This window comes from Anguilla rostrata, chromosome 7, assembly GCF_018555375.3.
Source record: "Anguilla rostrata isolate EN2019 chromosome 7, ASM1855537v3, whole genome shotgun sequence".
Lineage (NCBI taxonomy): Eukaryota > Metazoa > Chordata > Actinopteri > Anguilliformes > Anguillidae > Anguilla > Anguilla rostrata.
Genome location: NC_057939.1, coordinates 31807080 through 31827030, shown reverse-complemented (window position 1 = coordinate 31827030; position 19951 = coordinate 31807080). Strand labels below are relative to the sequence as shown.

At 39.7% G+C, this 19951-nt stretch overlaps 1 protein-coding gene across 5 annotated transcripts in view; it reads left to right on the top strand.

Annotated features, from left to right (window-relative positions):
• Positions 1-19951, top strand: part of tbk1 (TANK-binding kinase 1) — a 251835-nt gene that overhangs the window by 69896 nt on the left and 161988 nt on the right. For all 5 annotated transcript variants that reach the window (XM_064341969.1, XM_064341968.1, XM_064341971.1 and 2 more), the window contains 4 exons: positions 5020-5199; positions 5375-5571; positions 5720-5778; positions 12315-12406. In XM_064341969.1, coding sequence (XP_064198039.1) covers positions 5020-5199; positions 5375-5571; positions 5720-5778; positions 12315-12406 — 528 coding nt within the window. The remainder of the gene's footprint in view (positions 1-5019; positions 5200-5374; positions 5572-5719; positions 5779-12314; positions 12407-19951) is intronic.

Here is a 19951-nt window from a genome sequence, read left to right as displayed (position 1 = left end):
TTATTCAGCGAGCAGCGTTTTCACTGCTGTATTGGCATATCTTAGGGCTATTCTCGGGTTTATCTTGTTGCTATGACGGAGTACGAATTTTGAGTGGTGAAAAAATATATTTATGAATGCCCAGAGAGACAATATTGTCCATTATATCATGGGTAGGGGGTGTAGTTGCAGATAAGACTGCAGGGAGGGGGTGCTTGTTAAATGAACGACCAGGGCGACAATGGTGGTGCTGAAAAACTCCGTATTTGGCATAGTTGTCGTGTATCGTCTACTAATGAAACTAAAACATGGCGTTTCTGTTTTCATCTCATGGTTGCAGGACCAATGAATGTCTGAGTTAAACAATCTAGGCACGCCAGCATGCTGACCACTAGATGGTGTGTGCTAAGAGGTTAAAAATGTAATTCATGACACTGTGACTGAAATATGCTCCTGCTTTTAACCTCTGCTTTTTAATTGCTGTTACACTGCTGTCTCATTCCCTATTTGATTTTTGTAACTCAATTGTCTACTGTCTTGTGTAACTTTGTGTTTTATGTCAATTGACCTCGGTTTTGGGTTAAGGCTTCAAGAGGAAAAGATATAAGTAGATTTGAAAGAGGGTTCATTATTAGGCCACAGATGGCAGGAACTTCAATCACGAAGACTGCCCCACTGGCTAGTGTTTCAGGTGACTGAGAATGTTAATGCAGGATGTGATCAGACAGTGTCAGTAAGAACTGTTCGTTGACAACTACATTGAGAGGGATATTATTGTAGGGTTGCAGAGCATGATGAATGCACATTTGTGAGGCAGTGCAAAAACCATAGGCACTGGTCTACAGTGATGTGGAAAAAAATGATACGGTCAGATGACTCATCCTTCACCATATTCTCTACAAGTGGGCAAGTGCATTTGTGGCGTACAACAAGAGAACAGTACGGGCCTGAATGCATGTCCACTACAGTGAGGAGGGGCTCTGTTATGCTGTGGGGGGCATTTCCTGGCGTGGTTTAGGTCCACTTGTCCCCTTAGAGCAGGGGTGGGGAACCTCTGGCCCACGGGCCATATACGGCCCTCCAGTCAATATCACACGGCCCGCTGAATGTTTCCTAGATTTCATATAGCCCGTCTATTTTTCCTGATTTGAAAAAGAAAAAAAAGAAGTTGGTTATAACCAGGTGTTAAATCGGAATTTGGAAGGTGGTGCAACTCTTGACCGTGACCAGGGGAGGAGAACCAGGGCAGAGTAAATAGGCAGTAGATAGGCCAGAGCGATGGCAAACTCGTGATAGAAGGTGACTCTGTGACCATGCCTTCATGGTGGACATTAACAGCCGTCTGTCAGAGCTCAATGTTAAACTACAAGGGGCAAAACAGCTCCTGGTCTCACTCCTTTACCATGTGAAGTCATTTGAAGATAAACTAAAGCTGTGGCAGGTGCAACTTGAAAGGGGAAACATGGTGCATTTCCCTACTCTCCGTGATGAAAATCCTGAGCATGAAAAGACAACGGAATATGCAAAGGAATGTGCTCATTTGTTAGAGAAATTTAGTGAAAGATTTCAAGATGTGAAGGTAAAAGAACTGCATCTCAACATCTTTGCCACTCCATTTAATGTCAGTGTTGCTGATGTGCTGGAGTGCATGCAGCTAGAGATCACTGAACTACAGAACAACTGTCAGCTAAGGGGCCTGACACGTGGATCTGCTATATTTCTAAAAGCAAAACATAAGGGTTGACGAATTTGAGGAAACATGCACTTAAGATGGCATCACTGTGCGGGACCACATACCGCTGTGAACAGTTCTTTTTCAAGCTCTCACTTGCCAAGGACAGACTTTGTTCCAGACTTACACATCAACTCGGAGAGCCAGCTTCATGTGGCACAGACATTCAACAACTGGTTGAGACAAAGTGTAGTCAGCCATCACGTTGACATTAAGGTTTGTTCAGTTTTAGTCAGCATAACATGGAAGAAATGTGTCCATAATAAACATGAGAGTTCATAGAACTCTAAGGCCCTCTGTCGTATATGCAAATATTAATCTGGCCCCAGACAGGAAAAAGGTTCCCCACCCCCGCCTTAGAGGGAAGGGTCACTGCAAATACAGTTGAGGCCAAAGGTGTACATACACCTAGTCCTAGGCTAAAGACATTCAAACTCAGTTTTTCACAACTCCGCACATTTCATGTTACCATGCATTTCTTTTGGCAAGTCAATTAGGGCATCTGCTTTGTTCACATCAGAAGTAATTGTAAACCAACAATTAGAGACAGACAGATTTATTTCAGCTTTAATTCACTATATCAGAATTCCAGTGGGTCAAAAGTTTAAATACACCAAGCTGACTGTCTGTTTAAACAGTCTGGAAGATTTCAGAAATTGATGTAATGACTTTTTAGAAGCTTCTGATTGGCCAATTGTCATAATTAGAAGTTAATTGGCACCTATGGCTGTATTTAAGGGCCTACCTTTAGAGCCACTAACTTTCTGCCCTTGGTACCATGGGAAAATCCAAGAAACTCAGCCAAGACCTCAGAAAAAAAACATTGTGGACCTCCACAAGTCCGGTTCCTCCTTAGAAGCAATTTCCAAACAACTGAAGGTACCACGAGCATCTGTACAAACAAACCCCAAGACCACAACAACGGAACTGGTGAAGAAGTACCAAAGTATCTACATCCACCATTAAGAGAATCCTACATCGCCATAGCCTGAAAGGCTGTCGCGCATGGAAGAAGCCCCTGTAGGATATGTAGTGTTTAGATGTTGGCCTTAGAGAGGGTAACAGTGAATAATGATGTGGCCTGGTCTCCCCATCACAAGCATCAAAGTAAATGTGACTGGGGCAATTTTAAATTCCACTGATACCCTAATCTAGGCTGACAATCTATGGGTCTCACCTCCTCAGAAGAGACAAACCAGATGACACAGGACACCATATCGGGGGTTGGAGACCCTGCATACCTAACATTTGCCATTACTTTTAGTTTGAATGCAATCTTTAGGTAGGCCAGTCCTTGCCATAAATTAGTCTGACCCCCCTTCCCTTCTCTCCTAAACCTTAACCCTGCATTACCCAATTAGGGCAGACATCCTCAAGCCATGCTGGGTAAGGTATTTAAGATTGCCACAGGAAAAAGTTTAGGTGTTGCATTTGGTTTTGGAGCCTGGAAGAAGACCCAGCCATCTGGGTCTTCCATCAAGACAATGATCCTAAGCATACCTCCAAAGTTGGAACAAAATGGCTTAAAGAAAACAAAGTGAAAGTATTGGAGTGCCCATCACAAAGCCCTGCCCTGAATCCCATAGAAAATTTGTGGACTGAACTGAAAAAGCATGTCCGAGCAAGGAGCCCAACAAACTTGACTGAGTTACACCATTCCTATCAAGAGGAGAAAAATTCCGGCAAAATATTGTGAGAAGCTTGTGGAAGGCTACCCCAAGCGTTTGATTCAAGTTAAGCAATGCCACCAAATAATAAGAAAGTGTATGTCAACTTTTGACCCACTGAAAATCTGATATAGTACATAAAAGCTGAAATATATCCGTCTCTTAGCTATTATTTTGAAATTTCCTCTTATGTAAATAAAGCAGATACCCTAATTGACTTAACATAATAAATGTATGGTAACATAAAATGTGTGGAGTTGTGAAAAATTGAGTTTCAGTGTCTTTAGCCAAGGTGTATTTAAACTTTTGGCCTCAACTGTAAATACAAAGTTATTCTGAGTTTAAAGCGCATGGCACAAGTGCATTTAGGGCGTGTCCAAATCCACATTTGCTAGTTTAACGGCGGATAATCTGAGCGCAAAGTAAGGCGCATGGTTCAAAGGGTTCAAAGTGAAAACGCGCGAGCAGACCATTTACGGCAACAGCAGGATTCCACCAAATATTATATTATGAATATTATGTTTATATATAGTATAATATTAATATTACATTACCAATATTATGACTAACCATTATGACATGTATTTTTATTTTATTTTTTTAAATATCGCACGTTGTGCACCCACCTATGTAGGCGCATATTACTATCTTAACAATGCGCCCTTAAAATAACAGTAAAATACTGCCCCATTGACTTAAGGCCAGGTTTTTGTTGGTCATTCGCGCAATTGCTTTCCGCTGCCTCAAGATAGCAATGCGCCAACAATGCACCTGACCACACCTCATTTTAAGACCAACACGCCCATGGACACTCAGATGGGCGCAAGTACATTTGCTATTTAAACAATGTGGGCGCTGGACGGGAAAATGACAACTGCGTCGGTCTGAAACTACACTTGCGTTACGCTTGGTGCCGCTTTGCGCCGGGTGTAAGATAGAGCCCAATATCTCAATCCAATTGAACACCTATGGGAGATTTCAGACCAACATGTTAGACAGCGCTTAAAGCCATCTTCTGGAAGAATGGTGTTCCATCCCTTCAGTAGATTTCCAGAGACTTGCAGAATCTATGCCAAGGTGCATTGAAGCTGTTCTGGCAGCTTGTGGTGGCCCAACACCTTACTAAGTCACTTTTTGTTGGTTTTTCTGTTAATTTGTCACCCGTCTGTACATTGCATACACAGGATAATGAAACGGTTCTCCATCTTGTGGTCTGGGTCATGTACAACCATATAAATAAATTCAACTTGCCATTGGCCTCAGAGACTAATTCATCTGAACATGGTGAATTAATGATTACAAATTCACTGGAATTACATTACACAGCTTCATACGTCGTATCCAACGTGGAGAACTGACATTCTATACTGTCCATGAGGGTGGAACTGTTTTCAGTTTCAGGGGGTCCACAGGTGAATTATGAAAATTTATTTGGATTCCCCCTGACTGAAAAATAATCAAGATGAAATTTGGTCTAAATAAATTGTTGGGAACTATGTTTAATGAATATTATATATATCCTATGAAATGAAAGTGTATTATTATTATTATTTATTTATTTACATTTGTATTATAACAATAGTACTTATTGCAGGTGCTGTTGTACAAATTAACTAATGATCTGTCCTACTTGGGGTCCAGGGGTTTGCAGAGTCTGCTGTCCCCAGTGCTAGCCAACATTTTAGAGGCCGACCAGGAGAAGTGCTGGGGCTTCGACCAGTTCTTTGCAGAAACCAGTGACATACTGCATCGTATGGTGGTGTATGTCTTCAGCCTTCAGCAGGCCACTCTGCACCATGTCTATATCCACCAATACAATACGTGAGTCATGGTGCTCTGTAGGACTGCATGTCCCAGAGTGCCCTTTTCTATGTCTACATTATTCTGGACCACATCCACCAAAACAGCACATGAGCTGTGGTGTCCTCAACACGCAAATAGCTATAGGCATGCAGAAATCCATGGAGCAGAAAACTGTAACCCTACTTCTCCGCAGGGTAACGCTGTTCCAGGAGCTGCTATTCCGTTGGACCAACATTGCACCACCCAACCAGGAGCTGCTGTTTGAGGGGCGCCGGCTGGTATTGGACCCAAATCAGCAGGCACAGAGCTTCCCCCATACTTCTCAAGATAACCCCATCATGCTGGTCAGCCGGGAGCTCGTGGGCACTGTTGGCCTTCTCTTTGAGGACCGTAAGTCACTGCTATCCCTCATCTGAAATGGTTTAATCTCTTTAGGTATCAAGTATACACACAGACTATAACAACATGAAGTCATTTTCAGCAAGTCATCATCAAGTTTTTACCCCATAAATATATACATTCTCATTGTATTTCCCAGCAAGCCCTCCCAAGGTGCAGCCACGCTATGACCTGGATTTGGATGCCAGCTATGCAAAGGTACTAATGCTGTGTTGTTTAGAGTGAACCGATGTGTGCTCTAATTGCACATTACTTGATAAGACAATGCTAGTTGTTCAGTTGCTTTTTATATGCCTGAGCATATTTTTGTATTAATATGCAGATCAGGAGGGGCCTCGGCCTCCAGGTTGTTTCATGTATGGGATGTATGGGGTTGAGTAAGAATTGTCAGGGCTAGAATAGTCTGCAAGTCAGGGTGCGGATGTTGTTGAAAGTTGTGAAAAATTGAGTTTGATGTCTTTAGCATAAGTGTATGTAAACTTTTGGTCTCAAATGTGTGTGCGTATATATATATATATATATATATATATATATACATACACATACACAGTGAGCACCATAATTCATTGGACAGTGACACATAAGGTACTACAAGTATTTGTTGAATTGGCTTCACAGATGTGTTTCGTTAGGCAGGTGTATTCATTTGTGTCGTTAGTGAATGCAGAAGAGAGCTGTTGATGTCTAGTCTTGATTTTGCAATTGTCTTTGGAGATTGTTGTTGGGGTGTGACAACATGAGGAAGACAGCAGTGTCAATGCAAATTAAGCTGGCCGTCATAAGGCTCAGAAATGAAAATCAATCAATCAGGAACATTGCAAAAACCCTGGGCATGCCCATGTCAACAGTCTGGTTCATCATTAACCCTCTGGGGTCTGAGGGTAAAATGAGGCACACTGGTCATTGTGCCATGCTCTGACATTTGTGTAAATTTCATCAACTGTATATGCACTGATTCCAAAGTGTTTCATATCTCTGTTTCCAGCACAAACTCAGCTACAATAATATGGCAGCAGTAAGTAGGCCATAATCATATGTGGATTGTAAATTGCTCTAAAAACACACAAACTGTAAACATTAGTTTTGAACATGCACAGGAATGTTGTAATAAAACACACTAAACAATAGTATCTAAGTTTTTGGATCACTGAAATGTGTTCATCAAGGTCTTGGGTATCAAAAGATGACAAAATATTTTATCAAATCCAATGAGAAATATAAAATAAATTGCTAAAAGTTAGTGTTGTGACTACTATTTTTCAACACCAGGTGAGAATGGCCTTTCTGTAATGAATATGCATTGGGTAGGAGGACCTGCCAGCTAAGTAGGCTATTCACACCTGGCCACATGCCTCCCCAACACTAAGACAAAGACTCAATGAGCCATTTAGAAGACAGAAACAAAGACATCTTTTGATTTTGAAACATTTATTGAAGTAAACTACATGCATGGAAGGTGAGATGAGACTGGTGTACTCTTGCGACGCCTGCGTGGCCTCTTAGCAAGTGGTGAACTAGGCCATGTTTCCTGATCAGCATCTCTATAAATATAATAAAAACAAAATTGTTAGGAAATGTAACATCTAATCAAACTTTATTTATATAGCACATTTCCTTCAACAGGTGAAAATTAAATGTGCTTTACAAAAAAGGGACAAACCACTAACTAATGAAAACAAAACTTAGGAAATGTGACATAGTTACATCATATACAAACAAAGAACCAAACAAACACAACCAGACGCAGAGAGGTAGCCTATAATTTTGAGATGCAATGGTTAGAATTGTTCGTAGTGTGGATATTTACAAGCGCGCATATTAGTGAATATTCGTACAAACACACAGAGAATGTAATACAGCACACATTTACAAATAATGCAAGCTATCAACGAAACAACATTAGCTAAACTAAATGAACATTGATATTCCAACTCAACTACATGCAACTCATCAATAACAATGCCTCAATCTGAAGTAGGCTAGGTCTGTTTGGCTAAGTGGTTATTTTATTGCTATTTCCCGAACTTACATACAGTATGCTAATATTGATTGTGCGAGGACACTAAGTTCTAGAATCCTAGCCACGCCACTACACGCCAGGCATGGGCTATTTATTACCAATATGATCGAAAACAATACAGTCTACCTGCTACTTCTAACATAACCAGACGCAGAGCCTAGCCGATAATTTTGAGATGCAATAGTTTGAATAGTTCATAGTGTGAATAGTTCGTAATTTACAAATGCGCATATTGCTGGATATTCCTACAAACACAGAGATACGTTGCAATACAGTACACATATTTACCAATATGATCATAAGAAATATAGGCTACTTACTCATGAAGTTGTTCCTCAGCTGGATCAGTTCGTTGTTCGAAATGACACCGCTCTTCATCAGTGTCCGGGCGGACCGGACCTGATGAGTTGTTTGCGTCAAGTCCAGTCATCTGTGCCATTTTCCAAAATTAAATGAAATGTTTACCTCAAAAGAAGTGACTTAGGCTATATGCTTTGACATTCTATCCCGCTTTCGCAGGCTTGGCATTTCTCACAAGGATCTCGCATCGCCCCTCCCTTAGTCCCCTTCTATGGAGAGTAATTATAATGTTGTTAACATGTGAATGCGATTTGGGCAGACTTCCTGCTGAGCGAAATTCACAAAGTAATGACAAAGTAATTCACAAAGAAATAAGGACTAACAAAGCATACATGGTCTAATTAATGAAATTTAAAACTTCTAAAACAATTCATATTATTTGCCAATGAGCGCATTGGAAAGTTGCGATTCTAAGGTCTCTGTCAATGTTTTTGTTGCGTCTGTATGATAACAGCTTGTGAAGTTAATCATCCAAATAGAAACGAAAGTTGATTTCATCTTGTTAACCTCTTAAGGCACAAGCCAAATTTTGCCAATCCTTGCCCATTTAGGGGGTACCCTATTTAAAGCTTTATAACTCCAGACGTGAACACCACAGAGACTTGAAAAATGGCTTAAATGAAGCAAGACATTTGTACAATTTACAATACTAACACAGATTAGTTTATATTCATAATTTTGGAAGAAATAAAGTGCCACAAATGCAATTGTTTTGACAAAAAATCCAAAATAAATTTGCACTTTTTAAGTTCGCAATGAAATACTGCGAGATTGAATATATGCAGGAGGTTAAACTATACATGTGCTAGGTAAAAAACTTCTTGACCACAAGTTCATAAAATCTAAGGGTGGATATGTAGAACTACTATAGATGTATGAAGCAAAAACTAAGCAGTGTACCCAGCATCTCCAAATCTATCCAAAATGTCTAAATTATGCATTGCTGTAAATCATAACATATCCATGTATTTCACTACAAATCAACTGTTTTGACTCAAGAAAATCACTGTTGCATAATTTTCAAATGGGAATTACAAGCTTTCAGTCAGTACAGTGGTCTAAAATAGCTAGGTGTCCAGAAACATATCCAAAATCTCTCCAAAATTGAATAAAATGTTTTTTGTCCATTATAAAGCATATAAATGAGCCCCTTATGACGGTTTAAGATGAAACATTGCTATCAGATTAAAAAAATAATGCAAAAACATTGTCACACAATGCGGTACAGTACCTAAATGTGTAATAATTAACTCGTGTGTATTTCTATACTCTGTACTCTCGTATGTTTTATTGTATGGGGATGAGACAACATGAAAACAATTTTCACCCGTTCACCAGGTTTTGGCAATGTTCCAGCTATGACGTCATCACTGTTGCATGCTTCACAAAAACTATTACACTTCCGTCTAACGCTTACATTACAGTGTGAAATATTTACATTATATAACACCACTAACCTATTTAAAAATACTCAATTTCAAAAAGAACGTATATAACCGAAATATTTTGAACGATAATACTTACATAGCAATGGTGAAATCTCCTCTATGTTCAGTATATAGAGACAGAGAGACAGTATCCATTATATTGTTCTATTCGCTTCTGTTTTGCTCCAGAAAACGATGTCAGCTAGGTCTATCAGCAAACATATGGCTTAGCTATGTTCAGAAGTCCTCAATAATAATAGTATTTTCCAAGAAATTACGAAATATCCTTGAACATGTTTCGTTAGGTGCATCGTATTTGTCTGCTAACAGAGTGTGATTGCGTAAGTGAATGCTATGCTAAGAATATTTTCTGTTACGCTGACCTATAAAACCCTATTCCGAAAGCAGAATTAGACATGTTATACATCGTTAGAAAGCTTATACTCTCGCCTACCGAATAAATGAATTGTAAATCTAGTCAGACTGTACTAAAAAGGGCGACGACGCCGTAAACAACAGGTGTGGTGTTACGCACAGCTATTTTGGAAGATACCCAGGCGTCACAGATGCGCCTATATTTCCCAAACGGATTGTCCAAGACAATATATGACCACGCAGTCTCAAAAGGGACATCTCTACACGTAAAACCAACAGTAAGGTTTTATATTTATTCAATATTTAGTCCCAGATATTGACTGTAGAATGACATGGTATCATTTTTAAAAACCTTTTCTCGTTTATTTCGTTATTCAGTGAGCAGCGTTTTCACTGCTGTATAGGCATATCTTAGGGCTATTGTCGGGTTTATCTTGTTGCTATGACGGAATACGATTTTTTAGTGGTGAAAGAATATTTTTATGAATGCCAAGATAGACAATATTGTCCATTATGTCAAGGGTGGGGGGTGTTTTTTAGATGAGACTGCAGGGAGGGGGTGTGTGTTAAATGAACGACGGGAGCGACAATGGTGGGGCTGCGAAACTCCGTTTTCGGCATAGTTGTCATGTATCGTCTACTAATGAAACTGAAACAACGCGTTTCTGTTTTCATCTCACACTTTGGTTGCAGTAGCACCGAATGTTTGAGTTTAGTAATTTAGGCACGCGGGCGTGCCCACCACTAGGGGCTGTGCGCTAAGAGGTTAAGCTCCGCCGGCGACAAAACTTCAGTAAAATTTCTGAATACATAAATGTAACTCTGAATATATAAATTCAATTTCCAAATATATAAATGTAATTCTGAATATATAAATACAATTCTTGAATATATAAATTAAATTCCCAAATATATAAATGTAATTCTGAATATATAAATATAATTCCTGAATATATACATGTAAGTCAGTTTATACTCGGGCGTATCACAAGACAGTCATTTTTATTTTTTGAATTATTTCTTTTTTTTTTCTTCATAGGCTACTGAGTGAGCAAAACAAGTTTCACATTAGCATCAGCAAAGTTTTACAGTACAATCAAAGATAATTAAAAAAAAAACGTTAAATAATTAAAATTTGAATGAGGCAATAATTTGGACTTCATTAAGGGGGTCCTTATTTTCTTGGTATTAGGACCTTTCAAGCAGGGGCACCAAATTTCACAGGGAATGGGCCAATGAGCTAGAGAAATAGTAAATAATCTCTTAACCAGCGAGGGTTTCATAGAAACCCTTGCTACAGCATGCGACAGGAGCGTCAGAAGACCGTGTTATGGCTCAATGGCAAGTTCCAGCGCACACCAAACTACGGAGGAAGAGGTCTGCACGCTATTTCGCTGAGGCTCTCAATCAGGCGAACGTTTCCCTGCTCCTGTTTACAACCTGAGGCAACTCTCCAAACCACGCAAAGAGTACAGGTGAGCTGCTTCTCTTTGAATAACTTGTGATGTTGGTGTTTGAGGTGCTTGGCTAAGTTAGCTACTGTTAAAGATATAAAATAATAAAAATATTAAATATACAAAAATATAAAATTCACTGTCAAACCAAAATTAAATTATGATTGTAAGTAACAGTTCTAGTTTTTCCATTTTCGTACCGCACTCTATTCAGAGTTGGCCTGCTTGGGAACGGCTAAAAACACGAAAACAATTCATAACATGTAAAGATGGCTTGCGGTACTGTGCCTGCCATGACAGTTCCACCAAACATAGGCCCTACCACTCTTTGAGAAAAAAAAAATCATTCATGTGTGTGAATACTTTGCCTTGGTGATATAATCTAGACAACATAGTCAAAAACATGTTTGAAAACACTCATTGCTCATTTTAACCTGAAAGAGGAAATGCATCTAGCTAGCTAACTTAACCAAGCACCTCAAACACAGACATCGCAAGTTATTCAAAGAGTTTAAGCAGCTCACCTGTACTCTTTGCGCGATTTGGAGAAGTGCGTCAGGTTGTAAACAGGAGCAGGGAAACGTTCGCCTGGTTGAGAGCCTCGACAAAATAGCGTGCAGACCTCTTCCTCCGTAGTTTGGTGTGCGCTGGAACTTGTCATTGAGCCATAACATGGTCTTCTGTCGCATGCTGCAGCAAGGGTTTCTATGAAACCCTCACTGGTTAAGAGATTATTAGTGTGGTTGCCTTTGGCAATCACACTACTATTATCATTTATTATTCCACCCATTTTTTGGACCGCTACTCCTCCAAGAGTTTTCGTACCACATACACGTGCAATATGTCAAATTGAGCGGCTTCATCGGGAATGGTGTGCTATGACTTTGTGGAAAGTTTTGCTGCACGGTTTTTGGGAAATTTGACTTTTTTTAGGCAATTTTTCCCCATAGAGAATGAATGGGGAATGTGACGGCATACATATGTAAGTGATGAAGTTACAACATTGGTCGGCTTATATATATATATATATATTAAACAAACATTATTATATTACTTTGTAAAGGTTGCTGGTTGTAAGTCCAAACTTTCTGGTTGCAGACATTTGCTGGAGATGTGGGCCATCTGTGGAAGACATCCCAGTCACTGCTGACTTATGAAGAGCTGGTCAGAAAGGGAGTCCGTGGCCTCATGTAAGTTTATCATATATACAGTGGGAATGATGCCGAATACAAATACCATATTCAGCTTATCAGCAATACTCAAATTATGTGTTCTCTCTGAATGTTTTCTCCTCCTGAATTTGGCCAATATTATTTGGATTCAGATCTTTTTCCCACCTCTAGAAGATGCAATTCGCTTAGAAGTCAGCACCAAGTTTCTCTATTAGACACACACACATCTGCAGAGAGACAGCGAGTGAGTTTCCCTTAACACTAGATAGGACAGAGCAACGCCATCAGGCTTTGGGGACTTTAAGATTAAAATTACCCCAATGTTGTGATTGCTATATTGCATTACATGTATTTGGTACATGCTTTTATCCAAATTGACGTACAATAAGTGCAAACCAAAGGTCATTGGAACAACAAAACACAGGTTTGATAAGGCATGATATTCTTTGTGTAACAGTTATCTGTAAGGATTTAAAATAAGTGACAGGGACCAAGAGATTAAGAAGACCAGACATGTCCTGCTAGGGTTGTCATGTTGCGGTCACCAAACTGTAAGGATTTAGCCATGGTCACGTTTATTTAGATATGTTTGCAAGGAGAAAACCCATAAACCTGTAATGTGGATGTCTGTGCGAATACGGGTTTGTGTATACGTGTATTCAGTGTTTCCTGTGGAATTGATCTCTTGGTGTGGTGGTGGGTGTCTGAAGGGGGGGGTGGGGGGGTGTAGCAAAGGCGAAAAAGTTTAAGACTATGAAAACATAACCTCTTGAGACTTCTTAAAGGTTTTTTTAAAATATCTAAATCTATCTTTTAGCTCTGACGAGTTCTTGATACAAGGAATAGCAGTTTGCAAGAGCTAAAAAGTAGTTTTAGATGTACTTTAAAACCATAAAAGATTTGTTAACCCTTGTATTGTTTGTAAATATTGAAGCAAAATAGGCCTGTTTATGGTGGGGTGAGAACAATTAAAAGAGCACATTGTCCATCTAGAAGTTCTATCTTCAAGAATAGAGGACTATATAACCAAAATTGATACTCAAGAAAAATTACATATTGCACTTTAAAAGGGACATTCTTCTGCTAAATTAACTCAATTACCATGACAAAACAGTACTTAGTTAGAATGTTATATCTTTTTATTTAACAATATAATTTGAGCTGGGTCCACATTCAAAGCCCTCTATCTCTGTCTCTCTCACACTCAATGACATGAGTTTACATGCATTGTCCATGCAAAAAAAAAAGGAAAAAGTGAGAAAAATAGCTTTAAAGATTCTGTTCTGTTACATTCTAATTCTACTGAGAAGCATGATACAAAAAATTCCTAACTAACTTAGATGCTTGATTAATGTATTTTTTATTAGCTAGTGTTATCTGTATTCATTTCTGGACACTGCAGCAGCTTGTGAGACTGCTCCTCTCGTTATAACAGCAGGGAAACAGCTGACGGTTAGTAGCCTACCAAAAATGAAAACAGGCGAGCCGCAGTTCATATATTAGCACATTATTTTATTTTAATTGAATGCAGTTTTCCAGTTTAAAAAGTAGGCTATAATAGAAGAGCATTTTCCCACAGAATATTTAATAGCCAAAGAGCCAAGCACTTTCTTTCCCTATTTTTTATAAAATTTTGTTTTCGTTTCGATTTTATTCTAAACAATTTAGTTTGAATGTGTTTGATATAGCCATTTTATTTTTCTAAATTTCCCAAAATGTGTTGTTGTAGCCCTAGATGCTGATTTCTTTACCGTGACTTGTTCTAACGGCTGCTTGAAAGGGAAAGTGCTGATATACGTTGGCTAAGTAGATATAGGCTATCGTTTTCTCATAAAATGTAGTCGATAAAATTGTAGCCTTGGCTAGCTTACTTTGAGATGTTTTTAAAAAAGGCTGGTTATTTAATTGAAAATAAACAGCACACTTGACAGTGATGTTCGATTATTATCCATTTATTATCCATATTTCCATACCCACTTTCCTCACCAGAGACTCCTCATTCGCTACAGCAAGAGGAACAAACTATTGTTGTGTCGTTCGCAAACGATTCGGGCAAGTGTACTGTCGTTTGCGAACGATTTGGGAAGTGTACTGTCGTTCACTAACGATTCGGGGCGTGCGTAGTACACGTTCAGTGAACGAATCACTGAAATGCGAACGATAGTCAGTCAGTGAACTAGCAGTTCACGTTCGCGAACAAATCGTTTCATGAAGTGATTCAGTACACTTTGTTCACCCAAAAGATTCATTCTTTTGAACGAATCGTTCGCGAACGACACAACACTAAGACAGTGCGACCTTCGCGCGCTGTAAGTCTTCCGACCACCTCAGAAAGGAGCAAGCATGGAGCGCGTGGCCTAGGCTCTTTTTGAAAATAAATATGTGGACGCGACAGTGTGGTTTTGAAAGCGCATTTAGGCAGAAATATTTAGAAGGTTTAACATTTTTAATTTATGAATTAAGTATATAGGCTATATACAGTATATATAGGCCTATAATTTTTTATTTCATTTTTATTATTATTTTGTTATTATGGTGTGGCGGCAAGGATTTTGCCATGGCGCCACGCCACGGCAAAACCTTACCAGCGGAAACGTTGCGTGTATTGACTGGGGTGTGCTGAAATATTGGGTGGCAAGACTTGTACCCCGGAAAGCAAGACTATCTACTGCTGCCAGGCATTTATCTAATTGTTCTCTGACACTAAAACCTTCTATCTTGGCTACTCATCCGGGAATCTTGCTAGCGATGTTTTCACGCCATTAATAAGTGAGTTTAACCTGGAAAATATGTTTGTCTGGGTATCGAAACTAACATCTATTCCAGGGAGCCCTGACTATGGTTACTCTATCTGGTTAGTGAAACTATCTAAATATCGCAAACAATGACCCAGTTACTGTTCATATGAAATAACACTAGGATCCAGCTGGACTCTGAAACTAGCATCTGTCCGAGAGCAGCTGCTCTTCCGGTCAGTGAAACTATCACTATGCCCAGTGGGTAACTTATATTACGGTGTTACCCCTAAACCATATATAAGGCTGACTGACTGGTTCTCGCAGAGATGCACACCCGGGTCAGCATATATGTAAACCACGTATGTTAGATGCACTGAAAAGGGAAAATGGTTTATAATTAATATGACAGTTGTCGATACCTAAGGATAGTTAAAGCTAAACATTGTATTTTGCTAAGCAAGACAAATAATCACAGCTAGTCATTAGGAGAAAAGAACAAACTAAGACAAAGAAAAGGAACACAAGCAGATGATTGATGCATGGCCAAATTACAAAATGCTTTTACGAGAATACTATGGTACCAGGAGAACTGTTAAGCAGGTTCTCCCCAACTGTTGTATCAGGAGTACTGTTAACCAGATTCTCCCCAACTATTGTACCAGGAGAATGGTTAAGCAGATTCTCCTTGAATGTTTCTATGGACTTCCCTTAAATGCAATCCTGAGCAAGCCTTCCATTTTACACACTTCCCTTTGTATGCCCAAATAAGGTCTGGACAGGAACACCAACCCCTAGTGACAGTAATAAGATACTTTGTACGATGGAACATGACCTTATGCTTTTATCTGTCTCTAAGATACTTTTCTATGAAGGCGCAAGGTGGTGGTCTTTTTAGAATCCAAAAACATACATAGGCAATACGTACTTGGGATAAACCTCAGATGATATTGTTCACAGTCCACCACTTTTATCATATCATTCCCAGCTATTTACATGCACATACATATAATGCTTTCATCAGTCCATAATGTGGGTAATGGTCAACCAAGTTCCCGTCTGACCCAAAGGTGTCTGTGGGCTGTGGGTGCTTTTATGATCTGAAAGCATACACTGTCCTGGTCATCTGTTTATCCTTGTTCCTGCAGGCCACAAGTGCTGGTGGGCTAAAAAGGTTGCGAGACTGTTGACTGTGAGACTGTTAGAGCCGGTAGACATTTACGACCCCCTGTACATCAGTGGAATTTGGCTAGAACAGCCAAAATTTATCCTTACATATCCATAGCCATGAACACATTTAGTCCAGTTCACACAGTAAACATAGGCAATAACATTTAAGCCACACCGTATGCATTAATGCTGCCTGGCACCGCTCCCATCTCCCACAATCTGCCATTGTGATAGTTAATTGTTGACCGGGTTTAATGTTGTTTCGTGTTATTACTTTACAGTCTGAACAAAAGTCTTTTTTGCAGTAACCTAGCACTGAAAGGTATTAGTCAGCTGCTTAGCGAAGGCGTCTAATGTCTAGCTAGTGAACAACCAGCAATAACAACAAAAACATTTTCTTGTTAATTAGCCAGCTAATTTCATCAAAGTTAGCTAGCTAGGTGGCTGGTAGTAACTATCACAAACAGTTAGCAACTAAAACAGTTTTATGGTCACCTTGATTTCATAGCCTATGTTTCTGTCACAGCTAGATCAGTCTCTGCTTCATTGTTATCCAATAAATGTTTTTGTTCAGAATCACCAGTTTCTTGGGTAAAACGTTTGTGTTGCTATCATTTTTTGTTACCTCTTTTTCCTGCGTGCCGTGGGCTATGCATGGCAAATTGTGGTCACTCACTCAATCACTCACGGATGACCTGTGGGACGCATGCACAGGTGGTGCTTCATTTAGTAGGATGCATGTGCAGGTGCATCTCCCAAAATCACCACTTCGAACGGCACAAGATTTGTAAGCACAGCTTTATCGCCTGACGTTACTTTAGCTAACCCTAACATGTTAGCGTTTTGCCTACTTTAATTAACCTACCTAGCGCGTACCACCAATACAGATGTATGGACACACGGAGGACAACAAATAATGTTACAGTGGTGTGGACATGCCATAGCTAGCTAGCTATACAGTTAGCCAAGTTTTACTCATGACACTTTGTACAGGTGCACCGTGGGTCTGCATGGTTTCGTGCTTGTTATATAATTGTTTGCAATATAGCACAATATGCATTCATGGGCATTCATGCAGGCAAACATTCATTAGCTTGTCTGACATCGACTAGCCAATAGCTTGTCAGCAGCATTGCATCTTCAATTAAATTTACATTATACATAGCCTAATGGCTATCTACGTAGTAGAGCCACCAACAATTTCAGAGACTTTCCTCTATGCTGCGTTGCTCTTGTCGGTGTCTCTGTTGGAAGGCATCACAGGAATGTATAAAGTTGGGAAACCCGATACGGCAATTACAAAGGAACTATAGAATGTGGAACTAAAATTTGAAAAGGGGGACATTTTTACTTGACGGATGTTTTGATAAAATTTGATTGGTTACTGCAACGCAGAGTTGTACTGCCTGGGGTTTGAAGATAAATTTTGGCCATGTTTCCCCGCTACCATCAATCACAACATGCCTCACGGAGGCGTGTCACTAGCTCTCATTCAAAATGAATGTAGGTGGTGTCGCCACCTGGCGTTAACGCATACAGTGTGGCTTCACCGTAAGTCAAGCTAGGAAGCATGTACAACATCAAGGTAATGATAGAAGTGAAATACAAGTGCTGGATGGAGGTACAAGTGCAACATGAAAGTGCTACATGTACAAATTAGAAGGATTCAAATGATTTGGGTGATCCTAGATTAGGAGTGCCTTGCAGAGAAGTGATATTTAGTCCAGGTACAATCTGAAGAGTCTTCTGACCAAGATGGGCAATGACTGATGGCAATGACTATAATCTTACTCAGGTGAGCGTCATATTTGGACAATCTAAACATACAGACGATTGCCCAAACCTAGTAATGGGTTTTATACTGCTGTCCAGTCATTTCAGTCAACTCTTTTATTACAGAGCAAAGCAATCACATTCCTTTTAGATACACCTGTTTTTAATGAGAATTGCTCCCTTGTTCCTTTTAAATTGTGAATACCCCAAATTGGCAAATTCAACCTGTCTTTTCTTGTTATAAAGGTTTTCAGAGTGCTGCATGCTTGGGGGAGTTGCTCAAATAACCGTCAAAATCATGTTCCTGTTGGTCGATAATTCCATCACTTACAAGCGTTTTCCAGTCAAAGGCATCCTCCAAAGTGCGTGCATAGTGCCTGTGAATTGTAGAAAACTTTCAGCATCAAGGTGAATTTCCCGTGCCTGATGAGCTGATTTTACGGAAATACACTGTGGAATTGGTCATATTTGCACAATATCACCACAGAACCATAGTCATAGACTATATATTTGATTTAAAAAAACTTATACTCATGTCTTTAATGCTGTTGACATTTATTAGTAGGGTACATGCGCACCAATGTACATTTTTAAAATAACACTCATCCCAGAGATGATAAATGTATCTGCTTTTGAAATATACTGTCACATGCCAGCATGACACCCCTGGGAGGAAGATGCGGCAGTGCCAGGGAACACCATTGCTTGCCACATGGAGAGAGAGAGAGAGTGTACACACACAAACATGAAATCAAATAAACCACCATATTCACCCTTCCCCCTCACGGGTTCCAGGCAGAAACAATCAACTAAAACAACAAGCTAAAATAACAGAGACAAAAGAAAGTAAAACGTGCCCGCCTGTAGCTGGCCCACCTTCCCAGCCAGGTCCTGCTCCTCCAACATCCCAGTTGAAGATGACTTTCTTTTTCTTATTTCCTCGAACACAATTCCAAAATAAAATGAAACGAAAATGATAACTGCGCTCTTGGTGTGAACTCCCGGTCTCGGCCTCGAACTGTGGAGAGCAGCACATTCTTAAGCACCTGGGCTGATTAGCCAACGCAACCCAGCTGCATGTGCTCTCTCCATCAACCGGCACAACTGAGGCCAATCCACCTCTCTGGCGAACCGAAAACAACAAATTAAACTAAATACGAAACAAACAAACAGCCCCACAGCAGCTTCTCCATTGGTGCATATATATATATATATATATATATATATATCTCTCCTTGAAATAGAATCCTAATTTTGTCCTCAGTGTTTAAATTAATTTATCTATATGCAATTTAAAACTAAGCTTATCTTTGAGCCAGATCCCAAGGCATTTATAGCAAGATACTCTTTAAATGCATTTACCATCTAGAGTGGTGATTTTCAATTCATCTTTGGACTGAGAATGAGACCTGGAAAACACTAGGCAGTTTGTTTTTGCCTGCATTAAGGACCAGCTGTAGATCAAAAAGAGCTGACTGAATATAATTAAAAACATTCTGAAGTATTTGAAAGGCTTGGTAAAGGATGGGGCATGGCAATACAGAATTGTATCATCAGCATATAAATGGATATTATAATTTGAGTTGATTAAAGCATGTGAAAGATTATTAACTTGGTGCAACCCTACAGTGGCCATGACGCCGGTATCCTGCAATTGGTGAACTCATACTTTCAGTGTTCCTGTAACCAAACTGTGAGTTGAAAACACGAACTCTGTGTTCTAGCTTTATCAGTAGACAATTCAGGACAACTACGCCGAAGACAGAGTTTCGTTGTTGTGCCGGTAGTCCATTTACCAAGCACCCTACAGTTTCATCTGCAACTACACCCCCCCAGGCATGACACACTGGACAATGGTGTCTATTTGGGCATTCATAATAATATT